At 39.3% G+C, this 15,987-nt stretch overlaps 1 protein-coding gene across 1 annotated transcript; it reads left to right on the top strand.

Moving 5' to 3' along the window:
* Positions 1–1,873: 1,873 nt before the first annotated feature.
* Positions 1,874–2,653, top strand: LOC119514523 (translation initiation factor IF-2-like). Its single transcript, XM_037810333.1, has one exon. The coding sequence runs from the start codon at positions 1,874–1,876 to the stop codon at positions 2,651–2,653; it is 780 nt and encodes a 259-aa protein (XP_037666261.1).
* The last annotated feature ends 13,334 nt before the right edge of the window (positions 2,654–15,987 follow it).

A 15,987-nucleotide genomic window follows, 5' to 3' on the forward strand; every position in this document is an offset into this window, starting at 1 on the left:
ACAAACATGTAATGTCTTTTTCCACCATTATGGTAGCATCATCTAGAACAGTTTCACTGCCCTAAAAATTATGTGCTCCCCCTGGTCATTCCTTCCCTCCACTCCAGCCCCACAACCCCTGGCAACCACAGATCTTTTTCCCATCTCTAGAGTTTTGCCTTTTCCACAATGTCATATAGTTAGGATATTCATAGAGTATATAGCCTTTTCAGACTGTTTTTTAAGGTTCCTCCATGTCTTTTCATAACTTGATAGCTCATTTTTCATCAATGGATAACATTACACTGTATGGATGTGCCACAGTTTGTTTATCCATTCACCATGGAAGGGCATCTTGGCTGCTTCCAGATTTTGCTAATTAAGAATAAATCTGCTATAGACATTTGAGTGCAGGACTTTGCATGGATGTAAGTTTTCAACTCCTTTGGGTAAATAAATACCTAGGTGTGCAACTGCTGGATCATATGGTAAGTTTATGTATAGCTTTATAAGAAGCTGCCAAACTGTCTTCCAAAGTGGGTGCACCACTTTGCATTCCCACCAGCATTACATGAGAATTTTTATTGCCATTTATCAATTTTTAAAAAACAAAAAAATATCCTTTGGTGTTCAGTCTCATTTTTTCAAAAGTATGGTCACTTTCATAACAGTAAGGTAACTCTTTACTTTGGAAACAGTGGTCAGGTAAGTAGTTGAATCCTGCAGAAATGGATATTTTCTGACCCGCGGGAATGTGCCTAAAGCACGTTTTAAAATTTTATTTTTTATTAGAGTTGCAGGTTTACAGAAAAATCATGCAGAAAATACCAAGTTCCCAGATACCCCTCAAACACTCAGTTTCCCCTATTAACATTCTGCATTAGTGTGGAATATTTGTTACAATTGTGAAACGGTATTATAATTATTCCATTAACAATAGTTCATAGTTTACATTAGAGTTCACTTTTTTTTTTTTGTGGTACACTTCCATACTTTTTTTTAATATATTCTAAAAACACATAAACACCTTAAAACTTCTTTAACTACATTCAAACATACAATTCACGATGTGCTACTGTCCTCACCACACACTACCAAGACTTTTCCATCACCCCAAACAGAAACGGCACCAGCTTGGCATTAACTCCCCACTTCCCACCCCCAACTCAGCTCCGGGTGATTTGCTCGAGCCAATACCATGAAATGGGTCGTGTTAAACGATGGGCATTGATTAGCTCACGGTTTTGAGACTACAAGAAAGTCAAGGTCAAGGTATCATCAAGGCGATGCTTTATTCTGAAGACTGTGGTGTCTAGGCTGGCTCCCGCCATCCTTGGTCCTTAGCATGTCACATGGCCGGGTACATGGTGGGGTCTCCTGGCTGCTCGCTTCTCTTCTGGGTTCTGTTGCTGTTTAGCCTCTAGCTTCCCGTGGCTTTCTCCCCATCTGAATTTCATTCCTCTTACAGAGGACTCCAGTAATAGGATTAAGCCCCATCCTGACTGAGGTGGGCCACTCCTTAACCGAAGCTGCCCCGTCAAAAGGTCCCACTGACCATGGGTCCACCACACCCACAAGAACGGGTTAGATTTAAGAACATGTTCCTCTGGAGTGCATACAGCTTCAAACCACCACACAGTCTAGTTTATCCTAGTTTCAGACTTTATGAATTTGCTTATTCTTATTATTTCATATACACGGGATCATACACTATTTTCCTTTTCCTTCTCCTGGCTTATTTCACTCAACATGGTATCTTCAAGGTTCATCCATGTTGCTGCAAGTATCAGAACTTCATTCCTTTTTATGGCTGAATAACATTTCATTTTATGTATATACCGCATTTTGTTTATCCACATGTTTCTCGATGGATACTTAGGTTGCTTCCACACGAATGTCGATGAAAATCATCAGCGAGCTGTTCTCAGCTGGAATCCAGGCAGGCACGAGCGCCGCAGCTGACCCCGCCAGCCCCCCAATCCCCGCAATTCCAGCAACAAGGGCGTCAGGAGGAGGTGGGGACGCCCCAGGGGCGCAGAGAAGCCCACACCTTCCTGCGTTCCCGGCGCCTCTGGCGATCCCGGGTCGGGAGGACGGACCGACGGCGACGCCCGACAGGGAGGGGACGAGGCTGTCGGGCCCAGAGGAGGGACTCGGGCCTCCAGGTCGCCCAGGACTGTCCGAGGCTGAGCCCGCCCGGGCCCCGCTCTCTGCGCCGCCCCCACCGCCTTGTCCGGGCGGACTCCAGGACCCGGCGGCCAGCGCCCTCCCGCCCAGGCCCGGCCCTCCACGGGCTCCGGCTCAGCCGCCCGCCGGCCTCGGGGCCCTGAGGCCTCAGAGGGACAAACCCCCGCACCCGGGCGCAGCCCCTCCGTCTCCCGCCCGCGGGCCACAGGCTGAGGGGCAGGGCCCGGGCACTCCCGGAGGCGGGCTGGGGGAAGCCCCGGGGAGGCCGCGCGGGGGACTCCCGGGCCGGGGGGCGCAGCGGAGGAGGGGCGGGGTGGGGGGCGCTGTCCGGGACCGCCGAGCTCCCCCCCAAGGGAGCCGCCCCCTGACGGAGCCGGGCGCCTCAGCCCACGGCCGCCCCGGGCCCCTCCCCACGGCTCACCCTCAGGCGGGGCCGGGGTCACCACACGGACGCGGCCCTCGGCCCTCGCTCCCCACCTATTTCTAGGTATTTTATTCCTTCAGACTATTCTTTAGCTACTGTAAATGGAATTGTTTTAATCTCCTTTTCCAATTGTTCATTACTGGTGTATATAAATACAGCTAATTGTTGTGTGTTGATCTTGTACTGTACAACCTTGCTGGATTCATTTGCTTGTTCTAGTAGTTTTCTTGTGGATTCTTTGAGATTTTCTATATATAGGATCATGTCATCTGTGAAGAGAGAGTTTTATTCTTCCTTTCCAACTCCAATGCATTTTGCTTTTCTTTCTTGACATTGCTAGGGCTAGACCTCCAGTACTATGATAAATAGCAATGAGGAAAGCAGACATCCTTGTCTTGTTCCTGAATTGGGGGGAAAAGCTTTCAGTCTTTGACCATTGAGTATAATGTTTGCATAAATGCCCCTTATTATGTTGAGAAAGTTCCCTTCTATTTCTAGTTTTCTGAGTATTTTTATCATGAAAGGATGTTGGATTTTGTCAAACACCTTTTTGGAATAAATTGAGCTGATTATGAGGGTTTTTTTCCCACTTCATTCTTTAATATGGCATATTACAATGATTGATTTTCTTATGTTGAAACACCCATGCATTCCTGGAATAAATCCCCCTTGATCATGGTGTATAATCCTTTTAATATACTGTTGGATTCAGTTGCCAGTATTTTGGTGAGGATTTTTTTTTTTGCATCTATATTTGTATGGGAAAATGGTCTGTCATTTTCATTTCTTGTGCTGTCTTTATCTGGCTTTCTTAGTGTAATGCTGGCCTCATAGAAGGAGTTATGAAGTGTTCCCTCTTCTATTTTTTGGAAGATTTTGGTGTCAATTTTTCTTTAAATGCTTGGTGGAATCCAGCATTGAAGCCACATTGTTCTGAACTTTTTGTTTGCTGTTTTTTTTTTTTAATGCAATTTTATTAAGATATATTCACACACCATACAGTCCATCAAAAGGATAAAATCAATGGCTAACAGGATCATCACATAGTTGTGCATTTATCACCATGATCAATTTTAGAACATTTTCATTATTCCAGAAAATGAAATTAAAAGAAAAAGAAAATCCCAAACATCCCATGTCCCTTATCCCCATCCCTACTATTGACTCCTAGTATTGGTGTGGTACATTTGTTACTGTTGATGAAAGAATATTAAGATATTAATGTTAACTATAGTCTGTAGTTTGCAATAGGTACATTTTCTCCATATACCCCTCTATTTTTAACTCCTTGTAATAGTGTCATAACATTTGTTCTAGTTCATGAAAGAACTTTTTTATATTTGTGCAGCTAATCATAGTCATTGTCCACCACAAGATTCACTGTGTTATACCTTCCCATTCTTCTACCTCCAGCTTTCCTTCTGTTGACATACATGGATCAAAACTTCCCGTCTACCATACTCCTCCACAATTCAGCCTGTTAATTATAATCACAATAATGTGCTACCATCATTCCTATTCCTTTCCAAATCTAGTTTAAAATTCTGCACATATTAAGTAACCACTCTCCATTCTCTAGCCTCAACATAGTGTCCATTCTCTAGCCTCAACATAATGTCCTCAAGATTCATCCATGTTGTCATGTGCTTCAGGACTTCATTCCTTCTTACTACTGAATAATATTCCATTGTATGTAAATAACACATTTTGTTTAACCATTCTTCTGTTGATGGACACTTGGGTTGTTTCCATCTTTTGGCTATTGTGAATAATGCCACTATGAACATTGGTGTGCAACTATCTGTTCATGTCCCTGCTTTCAGATTTTCTGGGTATACACTGAATAGCAGGATTGCTGGGTTGTAAGGCAACTCTATACTTAGCTTCCTGAGGAACTGCCAAATCATCCTCCAAGGGGCTCTACCATTTTACATTCCCACCAGCACTGAATAAATGTTCCTATTACTCCACATCATCTCTAACACTTGTAGATTACTGTTTGTTTAATGGGAGCCATTCTTATTGGTGTGAGATGATATCTCATTGTGATTTTTTTAAATGCATTTTTTATTGTGAACTTTAACATACATAACAGTGATAACTTTCAAAGTACAATTTAACAAGTAGTTAGAAAGCAAATTTCAAAGAATGTCATGGGTCACAATTTCACAACTTCAGCATTTCCATTATTGTAAAATATAACAGCTACGGAAGGTTGTTAACTTTCGATATACAGCTAAACAAGCAGTTATATAGGTAATTTCAAAAATTGTTACAGGTTAGAGTTTCACAGTTTCAGTTCTTTCCTTATTATGAAATATAGGGCATATACAGAAAGGTGAAGACTTTCAATGCACAATTCAATGAATAGCTATAGAGCAAATTTCAAAGAACGTTATAGGTTACAGGTCCACCATGTCATTTACCTCACTGCAGCTATTCCAATACCTCAGTATTCATAGACCCTTGTTAAATCTTATCTTGTTTGTTGCTATCCCTTCCTCTCACATGATCTATTTCTCCATCTTCAGGAGTGTCTAGGCAGTGACCACCCTAACTTGTTCATATTGAAATGGAGGATCAACAGTATGGGGAAGGGGGCTGTGTCTAATTGTTGTTCTTAAATAGGCTGTTGCCTCAGGGTTTTAGGACTTATCTAGCATAGGAACACTCTGGTGGATTTAAGCTTCTGAGAGATAAAACTTAGTGAGTCAATATTTTATAGAATGTCAGGTAGGGACCTAGGTATTTGGGGACTACTTTTGGTAAGGGCATGGCATACATGGCCATTTGGGGAGTATAGCTGGAGCTTGTATAAGAGAAACCTCCAGGATAGCCTCTTGACTCTACTTGGGATCTCTCAGCTACTATAACATCAGCTTGTTACCTTTCTTTTTCCCCTTTCAAGTAGACATTTTCAATCCCTTGATGCCAGGGCCAGGCTCATTCCTGGGAGTCATGTCCCATGTCACCAGGGAGATTCATTCCCTTGGGAGTCATGTCCCTCATGGGGCGGGGGGGAGATTAAGGAATTTATTTGCCAAGTTGGGCTTAGAGAGAGGGAGGCCACATCTGAGCAACAAAAGAGGTTCCCTGGAGGTGCCTCCTAGGCATAATTATAGGAAGGCTAAGCCTCCCATTTATGGCCCTAATTTCACAAGAGCGAGCCTCAAGTTGAGGGCCTGATTTATTAAGCAAGTTGGTTCCTATTTTTCACTTAATATATATTCTATCCCAAGGTAAACTGTCAGTTTGTTACATTATCTTCACTTAGTTGTACACTCATCATCACTCTCAACTTTAAACAATTATCAAAACATAAAACATCCCAGTGTTCTTATCAGCTGCTAATTATTCATCCCTAGTATTAGTGTAGTGTTGGTAAGATATTCCTATTAAATATAGTCTATAATATATAATGGGTATTTTTTCCATATACCACTCTGTTGTTAACTCTCTGCACCAGTATCACACCTTATAAGTATGTTATGTTAACACTTATTTAGGTTTGTGGTGCCAGCCTGTGGGTTACGTGCCTTTAAAGAACCATTTACAAACATGTTTGCCTTCAGTGCATCACTGATAGCTTTAATCCCATTAACAAATCATAGTCACACCTGAACATTCCTATACCATTAAGTTCACCCTCATTATCAAATCGGTAAATATTAGATTATCATTCCTCCCTCACTAGCTTCTGTCTATCTGTAGATCCCTTATCATTGTGGTTTTGATTTACATTTCCCCAATAGCTGGTGAAGCTGAGCATCTTTTCATGTGATTTTTAACCATTTGTGTTTCCTCTTTGGACAAGTATCTATTTGTGTCTTTTGCTCATTTTTAAATAGGGTTGTTTGCCTTTTTATTGTTGAGCTGTAGACTTTCTTTATATTTTCTGTATATCAAACCTCTATCAGATATGTGGTTTCCAGATATTTTCTTACATTGAATCGGCTGCCTTTTCACCCTTTTGACAAAGTCCTTTGAAGCACAGAAGTATTAAATTTTGAGGAGGTCCCATTTATCTATTTTTTCTTTCGTTGCTTGTGCTTTAGGTGTAAAGTCTAAGAAACGACCACCTATCACTAGATCTGAAGATGTTTCCTGACATTTTCTTCTAGGAGTTTTATGGTTCTGGTTCTTATATTTAGGTCTTTGATCCATTTTGAGTTAATTTTTGTATAGGGTGTGAGATAGGGGTTCTCTCTTTCTTTTGAATATGGCTATCCAGTTATCCCAACACCATTATTGAAGAGACTGTTCTGTCCCAGTTGAGTGGACTTACGAGCCTTGTCAAAAATCAATTGACCATAGATCTGAGGGCTTTTTTATTTTTTTATTTGATTCCATTAATTGATATGTCTCTCTTTATGCCAGTAGCATGCTGTTTTGACACTGTGGCTTTATAATGTGCTGTAAAGTCAGGAAGTATGAGTCCTCCCACTTCATTTTTCTTTTTTAGAATGTTTTTAGCAATTTGAGGCATCTTTCCCTTCCAAATAAATTTGATAATTAGCTTTTCCATTTCTGCCAAGTAGGCTGTCAGACTTTTGATTGGCATTACATTGACTCTATAGATCAGTTTGGGTAGAATTGACATCTTAACTACATTTAGCCCTCCAATCCATGAACACAGAATGTCCTTCCATTTATTTAGGTCTTCTTTGATTTCTCTTAGCAATGTTTGTAGTTTTCTGTGTACTGGTCCTTTATATCCTTTGTTAAATTTATTCCTAGATATTTGATTCTTTTAGTTGCTATTGTAAATGGAATTTGTTTTTTGATTATCTCCTCAGATAACTCATTACTAGTATATAGAAACACCACTGACTTTTGCATGTTGATATTGTATCCTGCCACTTTGCTGAGCCTGTTTATTAGCTCAAGTAGATTTTACTTTTTCTTTCTTTGTTTTTTTAATTTTCTAAATATAGGATCATGTAGTTGGCAAATAGTGAAAGTTTTACTTCTTCCTTTCCAATCTGGATGCCTTTTATTTCTTTTTCTTACCTAACTGTTCTAGCTAGAACTTCAGGCACAATGTTGAATAACAGAAGTGGTGGTGGGCATACTTGTCTTGTTCCCATTCTTAGAGGGAAAGCTTTCAGTCTCTCACTGTTGAGTATGATAGTAACTGTGGGCTTTTCATATATGCCCTTTATCATGTTGAGGAAGTTTCCTTCAATTCCTATCTTTTGAAGTGTAATTTTATCAAGAAAAGATGCTGAATTTTGTCAAATGCCCTTTCTGCATCAATCAAGATGATCATGTTGTATTTCCCTTTTGATTGTTAACATGGTGAATTACATTAGTTGATTTTCTTCTGTTGAACCACCTATGCCAGTTTGTATATATTATATCCCCCAGAAAAAGCCATATTCTTTAATGCAATCTTGTAGGGGCAGAGGCAGTAGTGTTGATTAGGTTGGAAACTTGTGATTGTTTCCATGGAGATGCAACCCACCCAACTGTGAATGACACCTTTGGTTAGGGTATGACCTCATATTGAATGTTTCCATGGAGGTGTGGCCCCACCCATTCAGTGTGGGCCTTGATTAGTTTACTGGGGTCTTATAAAGGAGCTCACAAACAGAAGAACCTCAGAGCTGCTGCAGCTGAGACAGACATTTTGAAGATAGCTGTTGAAAGCAGACTTTTGCTCCGAAGAAGCTAAGAGAGGACAAAGGCCCCAACGGCAACATTTTGAAGAATGCACAGGAACTGAGAGAGGAGCTGAAACTCAACCTGGGATCAGCAGATGCCAGACACATGCCTTCCCAGCTTATAGAGGTTTTCCTGGACACCATTGGCCTTCCTTCCATGAAGGTACCCCATTGTTGATGCCTTACCTTGGACACTTAATGGCCTTAAAGACTGTAACTTTGTAACCACATAAACCCCCTTTATAAAAGCCAATCCATTTCTGGTGTTTTGCAAAACAGCAGCATTAGCAAACTGGAACACCACCCTTGCGTACATGGAATAAAATCCACTTGGTCATGATGTATAATTCTTTTAATGCACTGAGAGATTTGAATGGCAAGTGTTTTGTTGAGCATTTTTGCATCTGTGTTCATTAGAGAGATTGGTCTGTAGTTTTCTGGTGGTATCTCTATGTGGCTTGGCATCAGGGTGATTTTTGCTTCACAGAATGAGTTAGGTAGTGTTTCCTCATCTTCAATTTTTGGACGAGTTTGAGCAAGAATGTTATTAATTCTTCAGGAATGCTTGGCAAAATTCACCTGTGAAGCCATCTAGTCATGGGCTTTCCTCTTTTGGGGGAGGTTTTTGATGGCTGATTCAATCTCGTGATTGGTTTGTTGAGGTCTTCTGTTTCTTCTTGAGTAGTGTAAGTTGTTTGTGTGTTCCTAGGAAATTGTCCATTTCATTTAAGTTGTCTAGTATATTGGCATACAGTTGTTCATAGTATCCTTTTATGATCATTTTTATCTCTTCAGGGTCAATGGTAATGCCCCTCATCATTTCTGATTTTATTTATTTGCATTTTCTCCCTTTTTTGTCTTTATCAGTCTAGCTAAGGGTTTGTTGATTTTATTGTTCTTTTAAGGGTTCTTCTCAAAGAACCAATTTTGGTTTCATTGATTCTCTGTATTGTATTTTTTTTATTCTCCATTTCATTTATTTCCACTCTAATCTTTGTTCTTTCTTTCCTTCTACTTGCTGTGGGATTTTTGCTGTTCTTTCTCTAGTTTCTCCCAGTTGTTCAGTTAGGTTGTTGGTTTTAGCTCTTTCTTCCTTTTTAACTAAGGTGTTTAGGGCTATAAATTTCCCTCTCAGCACTGCCTTCGCTGCAGCCTGTAAGTGTTGATATATTGTGTTCTCATTTTCAATCATCTTGAGATATTTACTGATTTCTCTTGCAATTTCTTCTTTGATTGATTAAGAGCATGTTTTTTAACCTCCATATATTTGTGAATTTTCTGGTTCTCTGGTTGTTATTGATTTCCAACTTCATTCCATTATGATAAGGGAAGACTTTTTGTATAATTTCAATTTTTTAAAATGTATTAAGATCTGTTTTATGCCCCAGCTGATGATCTATTCTGGAGAATGTTCCATGAGCACCTGAGAAGAATGTCTACCCTGCTGTTTTGGGGGTGCAATGTTCTGTATATGTTAGGTCTAGTTCATTTATCATATTATTTAGGCTTTCTGATTCCTTATTGATCCTCTGTTTAGATGTTTTATCAATTGAAGAGAGTGGTGTATTGAAGTCTCCCACTATTATTGTAGAAATATCTGTTGCTCTCTTCAGTTTTGCCAATGTTTGCCTCATGTACTCTGAGGCACCTTATTTAGGTGCATAACTATTTATGATTGTTATTTCTTCTTGGTGAATGCCCCTTTTACTAATACATAGTGTCCCTCTTTATCTCATAACATTTTTGCATTTATATATATTTTGCTGATATTAGTGTAGCTATCTCAGCTTTTTTGTTGTTGTACTGTTTGTGTGGAATATCTTTTTCCACCCTTTCACTTTCAACCTATTTGTATCTTTGGGAGTAAAATGAGTCTCTTGTAAACACCATGTAGATGGACTATATTTTTTTAATCCATTCTACTAATCTGTGTCTTTTGATTGGGGAAATTAATTAACACTAGAGCTGTTACTGTAAAGACAGTACTTACTTCAACCATTTTATCCTTTGGCTTTTATTTATCAGATCTATTTTTTCTCTCTTTTTATCCTTTTGGTTACCCTTACTTATTCTCTTTATTTCTGTACTTTCCTCCAGGGCTTTCTCTCCCGTCTTTTCTTTTCAGCTGGCAGAACTTCCTTTAATAGTTCTTGTAGAGCCAGTCTCTTGTTAACAAATGCTCTCAGCTTCTGTTTATCTGTGTATATTTTAAATTCTCCATTTTTGAAGGACAGCTTTGCTTGATAGAGTAGTCTTGGATGTTAATTTTTCTCTTTCAGTATCTTTAATATATCATATCACTACCTTGTTGCCTCCATGGTGTCTGATGAGATATCAGTACTTAGTCTTGTTTGGCTTCCCTTGTATGTAATGAATCTCCTTTCTCATGCAGCTTTCAGAATTTTCTCCTTCTCTATGGTATTTGATAGTCTGATTAGTATATGTCTTGGAGTGGGTCTATTCCAACTACATTGGATTCTTGGATTTGCATATTTATGTCTTTTATGAGGATTGGAAAATTTTCAAGCATTATTTCCTTGATTATTCTACCTAGTCCTTTTCCCTTCTCCTTCTGGGACACCCATGATGCATATGTTTGTGCACTTTGTGTTGTCAATCATTTCCCTGAGACCCTGATCAAATTTTTCCATTTTTTCCTCCACTTGTTCTTTTTCTGTTCAAATTTGGTTGCTCTGTCTTCTAGTTCAATGATCTTTTCTTCTGCCTCTTCAAATCTGCTGTTGTGTGTATCTAGTATATTTTAAATTTCATCTATAGTGTCTTTCATTTCTATAATGTCTGTTATTTTTGTTATTTTTATGATCTAATGTTTTCTTAATATCATTTATCTCTTTATGCATATTTTCTTTCATTTCTTTGAGTTGATTGAGGAGTTTTGTTTGAACAACTTTGATTAGTTTTCCAGATTCTGTGTCTCCTCCAACTTTTTGATTTGTTCCTCTGATTGGGCCATTTCTTCCTGTGTTTTAGTATGCTGTGTGATTTTTTGCTGATATCTGTTCATCTGATTGCCTTAATGGGTCTATTCTGAAAGTCATTTTCTCTCTCTTGTCTAGGATTTGGTTGTTGCCTGAGTTTGTTTCAGGGCATTGCTTGGACAATTGGATTGTCAGTATTTCCCTCCTTGAAGACTGTGTAGACTAACTCCAATGGGCCTGGGATAAGGTCTGGAGAGGCTCTGAAAAGCCCTGATCCTTTCCATTACAATTTCCTGTCTGTCCAGCAGATGGTGCCCTTTGGTTACTTATTCATCCTCAGAAGATGTTTAATTCATGGTGCTTGTCAGCATCTGACTGGACAGAGCCAAAACTGTGGGGCTCTCACTTCACCAGCCCATATCTGCCTCAGTGTTGGGCTGTGTCCTTCTCTGTACTTGGGATGGAGGACTCCTGCAGCTGCCCCACTCTGCAGCCCTCCAGGCAAGAATCAGGCCTCCCACTGCTGCTTCCCTCTAGGGTGGGGGACAGGTGCCAGAACCCATGGCCAGAATTGCCATGTCTGCCCATGTTTTCTCAGTTCTTTCATCCTACAGTGACCTGGGCATTGAAATGTGCTCACCTGTTCCCTGGGTCCCCAAACAGTTGATCCAGACAGTTCCTGCCTGGCTACTTGCTCCTTTTGGGAAAGAAGTGGATTTTGTTTTCCCTCTCTAATCCTCCATTTTAGAGGCTTCTCCTTGGTACTCTTTAGTATTCTGCCTTCCCCAGCAGCTTGAGTCCTGCTGTGGTTCCCTGTGGACTTGGGTCTCTGTGTCTGGATATAGGTGGGGATCTGTCTCACTACTGTGAGAGATTTTATAGTTTTTGTCCCTTTTGGGAGGTGGGAGGGATCCTGGCCACTACCTCTGGGCACTTCCCAAGCTGCATGGGACTAAGAGGGAGGGAAGAGAACCAGCTGCTCCAGGATGGAATTTTCCTGCCTGATATTTTTATCATTTTATGATTCAGCATCCAGTCTTTAACTTCTTCCAGAGTTATGAGCAAGTGAGATTTGTCTTTTTGGGGGAAGAGGTTTTCAGTAGATGTCTTACATCACCATGTTAATGATGTCACATTCCCTGATGGTTTTTTTTTTGTTGTTTTTTTTTTTTAATTACTGAGCCAATCTATTTACTTGTTACAGGTCTATTGAGATTTTCTATTTCTTCTTGAGTCAGTTTAGGTAACATTTATATTTCTAGAAATTTTCCATTTCATCTTGGTTATCTAATCTTTTGGCATACAATTGTTTACAGCATTATCTTATAATCCTTTCTTTCCTGAAAGATTGTTAGTTATGTTCCCACTTTCATTCTTGATTTTAGTTATTTATATTCTCTCTCTCTCTTTTTTTATTCTTCTTTGTCAGTCTGGTTAAAGGTTTGTCAATTTTATTGATGTTTTCAGAGAACCAACTTTAGGTTTCATTGATTTTCTTTATTTTTTTTCTATTTCATTTATTTCTGCCTTAATGTTTACTAATTCCTTACTTCTGCTTGCTTTTGATTTAGTTTGCTCTTCTTTTTCTAGTTTGTCTTGATGTGACGTTAGTTTATTCATTTGAGATCCTTCTTCTTCTTTTTTAATTAAATTCAGTTTTATTGAGATATTTACATACCATGCAATCATCCATGGTGTATAATCAACTGTTCACAGCACCATAATACATTTATGCATCCATTACCCCAATCTATTTTTGAACATTTTCCTTACACCAGAAAGAATAAAAATAAGAATAAAAATAAAAGTAAAAAAGAACACCCTAATCATCTCCCCCATCCCATCCTATTTTTCGTTTAGTTTTCTACTCATCCATCCATACACTGGATAAAGGGAGTGTGATCCACAAGGTTTTCACAATCACACTGTCACTCATTGCAATCTACATTGTTATACAGTCATCGTCAAGAGTCAAGGCTACTGGGTTGGAGTTTGATAGTTTCAGGTATTTACTTCTAGCTATTCCAATACATTAAAACCTAAAAAGTGTTATCTATATAGTGCATAAGAATGTCCACCAGAGTGACCTCCTGACTCTATTTGAAATCTCTCAGCCACTGAAATTTATTTCATTTCATTTTGCATCCCCCTTTTGGTCCAGAAGATGTTCTCAATCCCATGATGCTGGGTCCAGATTCATCCCTGGGAGTCATATCCTGTGTTGCCAGGGAGATTTACACTCCTGGGAGTCAGTTCCCTCATAGTGGGGAGGGCAGTGAGTTCACCTGCCCAGTTGGCTTAGCTAGAGAGAGAGGGCCACATCTGAGCAACACAGAGGTACTCAGGGAGAGACACTTAGGCACAATTGTAAGCAGGTTTAGCCTTTCCTTTGCAGTAGCGAGCTTCATATGGGCAAGCCCCAAGATAGAGGGCTCAGCATACTAAGCCATCAGTCCTCAATATGTGAGAACATCAGCAACAATCCAGGTGAGGAAGTCCAACACTTACACACTTTTCCCCAGCTCCTCAGGGGGGCCCTGCATATATATTTTTATTCTCTGCCCAAATTACTTTAAGATGTGTCGCTATTTCACTCTAAACCTATACAAACCTACCATATCTCACTTCCTATTCAAAGTTACATGTAACTGTGTTGCTTGAACAAACTGACTGTAGAAGTTACATTGCTTAGAAAATATAGATTCTGCACCAAATAAACATCTGTTCCTTTGGTCTCACATGGAAATTGAAGTTTTAAGACACAGTTTCAACCTTTACCCTTAGGCCCAGTTTGCCCTAGTCTTAAGCAGATCTGCTTCATTCATATTTCTAATTGAAGTCTGGGTTCTTTTTCAGCTTTTTTTTTTTTTTTTTTTTTTAACAGTTGCTATATGTGCTGATACTAACATTCATATATGCTGAGTTCTAGCTCTGAGTTTCAGGTGTCACACAGATACCCAATGTTCCAGAGACCAATCAGGTTATACACAAAGGGATCAGCATCTCAGAGTTTGGATACAGCCATTACAATTCAGGAATAGATTTGACTGCTGTAAGAGGTTACAATCTAGGAACCATTACAATACTCATTCCCCTGATAGGCTGTGTTCTAAGGTTCAATTTTGAGTTTACACATTGTAGTTAGTCCATATTAGTGAGGCATTATAGTGTTTGCCTTTTTTTCTGGCATTCTTCACTCAAAATGCTGTCTATAGGATCCACTCACATCGTTGCCTGTCTCATAGCTGCACCTCTTCTTGTAGTTGCTCAATATTCCATTGTATGCATACACCACAGTTCACAATTCTGTTCCTCAGTCAATGTATCCTTAGGCCACCTCTACCCACTGCAAATCATGAATACTGCCTCCATAAACACCAATGTGCAAATGTCCATTTATGTCTCTGTCCTCAGATCTTCCAAGTACATACCCCATAAGGAGCAGGACCTTATGGCACCCACATGCTTAGCTTCTTGTGGAACCACCACACTCACCTGCAGAAAGGCTACACCATTCTGCCTCCTCAACAACAGTAGATAGGTACATCTCTCTCTCCATGTTTTCTCCAGCACTTTTACCCCATTTATATTTTTTCTACAATTTTATAGATATATATTCACATATCATACAATTATCCACAGTGTACAGTCAGTTGTTCATGGTATCATCATATAGTTGTACATTTATAACCACAGTCAGCACTTGAACATATGACTACAAAAAAAAAAAGGATTTTTAGTGAATAATAAAAAAGATGATATAAAGAAAAATAAAATGTCACACAATACAATAGTAAGGACAGAAAACAACATCACTACTAAGAATCACATATCCCTCCCTTATATCCCCCTTTCATACACATTTAGCTTTGCTTTATTGCCTGTGTTACATTTAATGGAAGCATATTACAATGTTATTGTTGACCATAGACTCCAGTTTGCTTTGATTGCTTTTTCCCAAATACCATCCCTTTTTCAACACTCTGCATGGCTGACATTCATTTGTTCTCCCACATGTAAAAACATTTTTATATTTGTACATCTAGTTAAGTCATTGGCCACTCCAGTTTTTGCCATTATAAAGTACCAGTCTTTATCATCTATCTTTACCTCTGGTGTCATATATTACCCTATCCCACCTCTTTCAGCTTTACTCACAGACATCGTTGTTCAGTGAACTTACAATATTGTGCTATCATCATACAGTGTTATGGTATCTATTTCTGGATCTATACGATCAATCCTGCTGAACATTCTGTAGTCCTTCAGCATCAAGTGCCTGATCTATACCTTCTTTCTATTTCCTGATAGTGTGTGTTATCAACTTTAACAATCAAAGTTTGTTCATTAATGTTAGTTCATATTAGTGAAACCATACAGTATTTGTCCTTTTGTTTCTGGCTAACTTCACTCAACATAATGTCCTCAAGGTTCATCCATGTTATTACATGTTCCATGTCTTTGTTCTGTTTAACAGCTGCATAATATTCCATCACATGCATGTACCAAAGTTTGTTTATCCATTCATCCATTGATGGACATTTGGGCTGTTTCCATCTCTTGGCAGTCATGAATAATGCTGCAATAAATATTGGTTTACAAATGTCTGTTCATGTCTTAACTTTCAGTTCCTCTGAGTATATACCTAGCAATGGAATAGCTGGGCCATATGGCAAATCTATACTTAGCTTCCTGAGATTCCTCCATACTGTCTTCCAGAGTGGTTGCACCATTCTACATTCCCACCTAGTGTGCCTCTTTCTCCACATCCTCTCCAGCACTTGAAATTTTCTGT

The sequence above is a fragment of the Choloepus didactylus genome, chromosome 2, assembly GCF_015220235.1.
Source record: "Choloepus didactylus isolate mChoDid1 chromosome 2, mChoDid1.pri, whole genome shotgun sequence".
Lineage (NCBI taxonomy): Eukaryota > Metazoa > Chordata > Mammalia > Pilosa > Megalonychidae > Choloepus > Choloepus didactylus.